We start from the raw sequence: 2569 nt of genomic DNA, 5'->3' as shown, positions 1-2569 counted from the left end.
AAAAAAAAAAAAAAAAAAAAAAAAAAAAAAAAAAAAAAAAAAGCATATTTGTGTAGTTGTCAAATGGTGAAAATTATTAAAATCACACATTAGGAGAGAAGGATACAAGGGTCCAACTGTGAAGTTCAATTTTTTTTTTTGGAATTCCGCTCCCCCCACCCCCATAGATTTCTTAGCTATTTCTGTGCATTTTTTGATTTTGCAAATATTTCTATTGGTATATCATTTATTAAAATAGGGGCTAATCTGCCTCAAGATGCTTAGGGGTTTTTGCCATGGACTGAACAAAATTAAAGGTTATTTTATTTTTATTTTTTGTTGTTATAAACCTCTTCGACCTGTCTACAATATCATATTGAAATTTGAGTTGGGGCAATGTCTGTTACTTCTCTGTCATCACCAATAGTTAGCTAGAGCATGACTTTTCCCACAGAGAAAGTTACATGAAGGTTATATGTACCAGGAATTAGAGACAGTTTGGTGAGGAAGATATTTAGCCATTTGGCAAACCCATTTATTAACTAAAATAATTTTTGGAGAGGACTTAAACATGAAAAATACCTCAGTCGACATGATAATTAAGACAGGCTAATATAATCAGATCATTGAATTGTTTCTTGTTCTTTTCCAGTATTAATTTTAAAGACCCACAGTTTGCTGAAGATTACATTTTTAAAGCTGTAATGCTTCCAGGAGCAAGGTAACAACAGTAAATTACCTAGGTTTATTTTGTACAAATGGTTTTCATCCCTATTACTAAGGGTTGTCTTTTTAAATGGTCAGAAAACCAGCAGCAGTACTGAAACCTAGTGACTGGGAAAAATCCAGCAATGGACGGCAGTGGAAGCCTCAGCTTGGCTTTAACCGTGACCGGAGGCCTGTGCACCTGGATCAGGCAGCCTTCAGGACTTTGGGGTGAGTTGTCAGTTTCTAGCCCTTGTATATTTTGCGTTTTCTGAATCATCTCTCAAGACAAGTCAGTATTTATGCCATAATTTTTTTTTTTTAACTTTATGGAAATACGGGGTTTGGGCCGGTTGCGGTGGCTCGCTCCTGTAATCCCAGCACTTCGGGAGGCCGAGGCAGGCAGATCATGAACTCAGGAGATCGAGACCATCCTGGCTAACATGGTGAAACCCCATCTCTACTAAACAAAATACAAAAAATTAGCCGGGTGTGATGGCGGGCACCAGTAGTCCCAGCTACTCGGGAGGCTGAGGCAAGGGAATGACGTGAACCCAGGAGGTGGAGCCTGCAGTGAGCCGAGATCACGCCACTGCACTCCAGCCTGGGCGACAGAGCGAGACTCGTCTCAACAGAAAAGAAAAAAAAAGAAATACTCAGTTTGTTTCACACATACATTTTTGTCTCACCACCATGGCTGACCACCACTACTATTATGTCCTCTCGTAACATTGCTTACATACTTAAAACCAAGCAAAGAGTGGAGCTCCATCTTTAAAACCTAAACAGGCATTTTGGACAACACATTATTGTACGCCACAAATATATAACAGACCATAAAATACAACTGTTTTGTAGATATTTTAATAACTTTGATACTGCTCTGCTTTTCTTCATTTTTAAAAATTCACTTCTCCATTTATGTATTGCTGTATGTGTTGCATGAGAATTCTATTGCTTTGTCTAAGATGTTTTACTATTTTTCTGACTGTTACTTCAAGGGAATAAAACCTCCTCTTTTTTTTTTTTTTTTTTTTTTTTTTTTTTGAGACAGAGTCTCGCTCTGTCACCCGGGCTGGAGTGCAGTGGCCGGATCTCAGCTCACTGCAAGCTCCGCCTCCCGGGTTTACGCCATTCTCCTGCCTCAGCCTCCCGAGTAGCTGGGACTACAGGCGCCCGCCACCTCGCCCGGCTAGTTTTTTGTATTTTTTAGTAGAGACGGGGTTTCACCATGTTAGCCAGGATAGTCTCGATCTCCTGACCTCGTGATCCGCCCGTCTCGGCCTCCCAAAGTGCTGGGATTACAGGCTTGAGCCACCACACCCGGCTAAAACCTTCTCTTTACCCCCAAGAAAGTTTTAGCTGAATTAATTAATGTATGATGGAGACTCTTTTTCAAGTATTGACCAATACAGTGGTATGGAAGCCTCCAGTCTCTTAAATATTTGTTTGCCCAGTGCTTGAACAGTGGTATCTCATAGTTGCTTGAATTGGCATTTCCCTGCCTACTGAAATTATCTTTTAATATGTTTATTAGTCATTTGTATTTCCTCTTCTATGAATTTTTGATTTTTATCCTTTGCCCTTATTAGTTACTGAATTGTCTTTTTCCTAGCTGTAGAAGATACTATAGAGAGGGGGGACTTGTAAACAGTAGTAGATAAAGCTGGTATAGAAAGAGCAACAGGCTTGCCATAATATTAATGAGTTAGGATTCATGCATTAATAATGATAACTTATAAATAGGTATTTCCAATTAGTGGGGAAACCTTAAGATTCAAAAAATTAGGCAGAAGGTCACCATCAGCATGTAATTTATACAACAAATATTAAGAGGGATAGTGTGGCAGAGTGATTAAGAGCATGGGCTTTAGATCTTTTTTTT

The 2569-nt window shown here is 39.0% G+C and overlaps 1 protein-coding gene across 1 annotated transcript in view; it reads left to right on the top strand.

The window, feature by feature from the left end:
* Positions 1-919, top strand: part of XRN2 (5'-3' exoribonuclease 2) — a 68475-nt gene extending 67556 nt beyond the window's left edge. Inside the window, 2 exon segments of the mRNA XM_017883177.1 lie at positions 632-700; positions 784-919. Of these exon segments, the coding sequence (XP_017738666.1) occupies positions 632-700; positions 784-919 (205 nt within the window).
* Positions 920-2569: the final 1650 nt, after the last annotated feature.

Source organism: Rhinopithecus bieti, unplaced genomic scaffold (genome assembly GCF_001698545.2).
Source record: "Rhinopithecus bieti isolate Rb0 unplaced genomic scaffold, ASM169854v2 scaffold_641, whole genome shotgun sequence".
Taxonomy (NCBI): Eukaryota; Metazoa; Chordata; class Mammalia; order Primates; family Cercopithecidae; genus Rhinopithecus; species Rhinopithecus bieti.
This window is presented reverse-complemented; position numbering and strand designations above follow the sequence as displayed.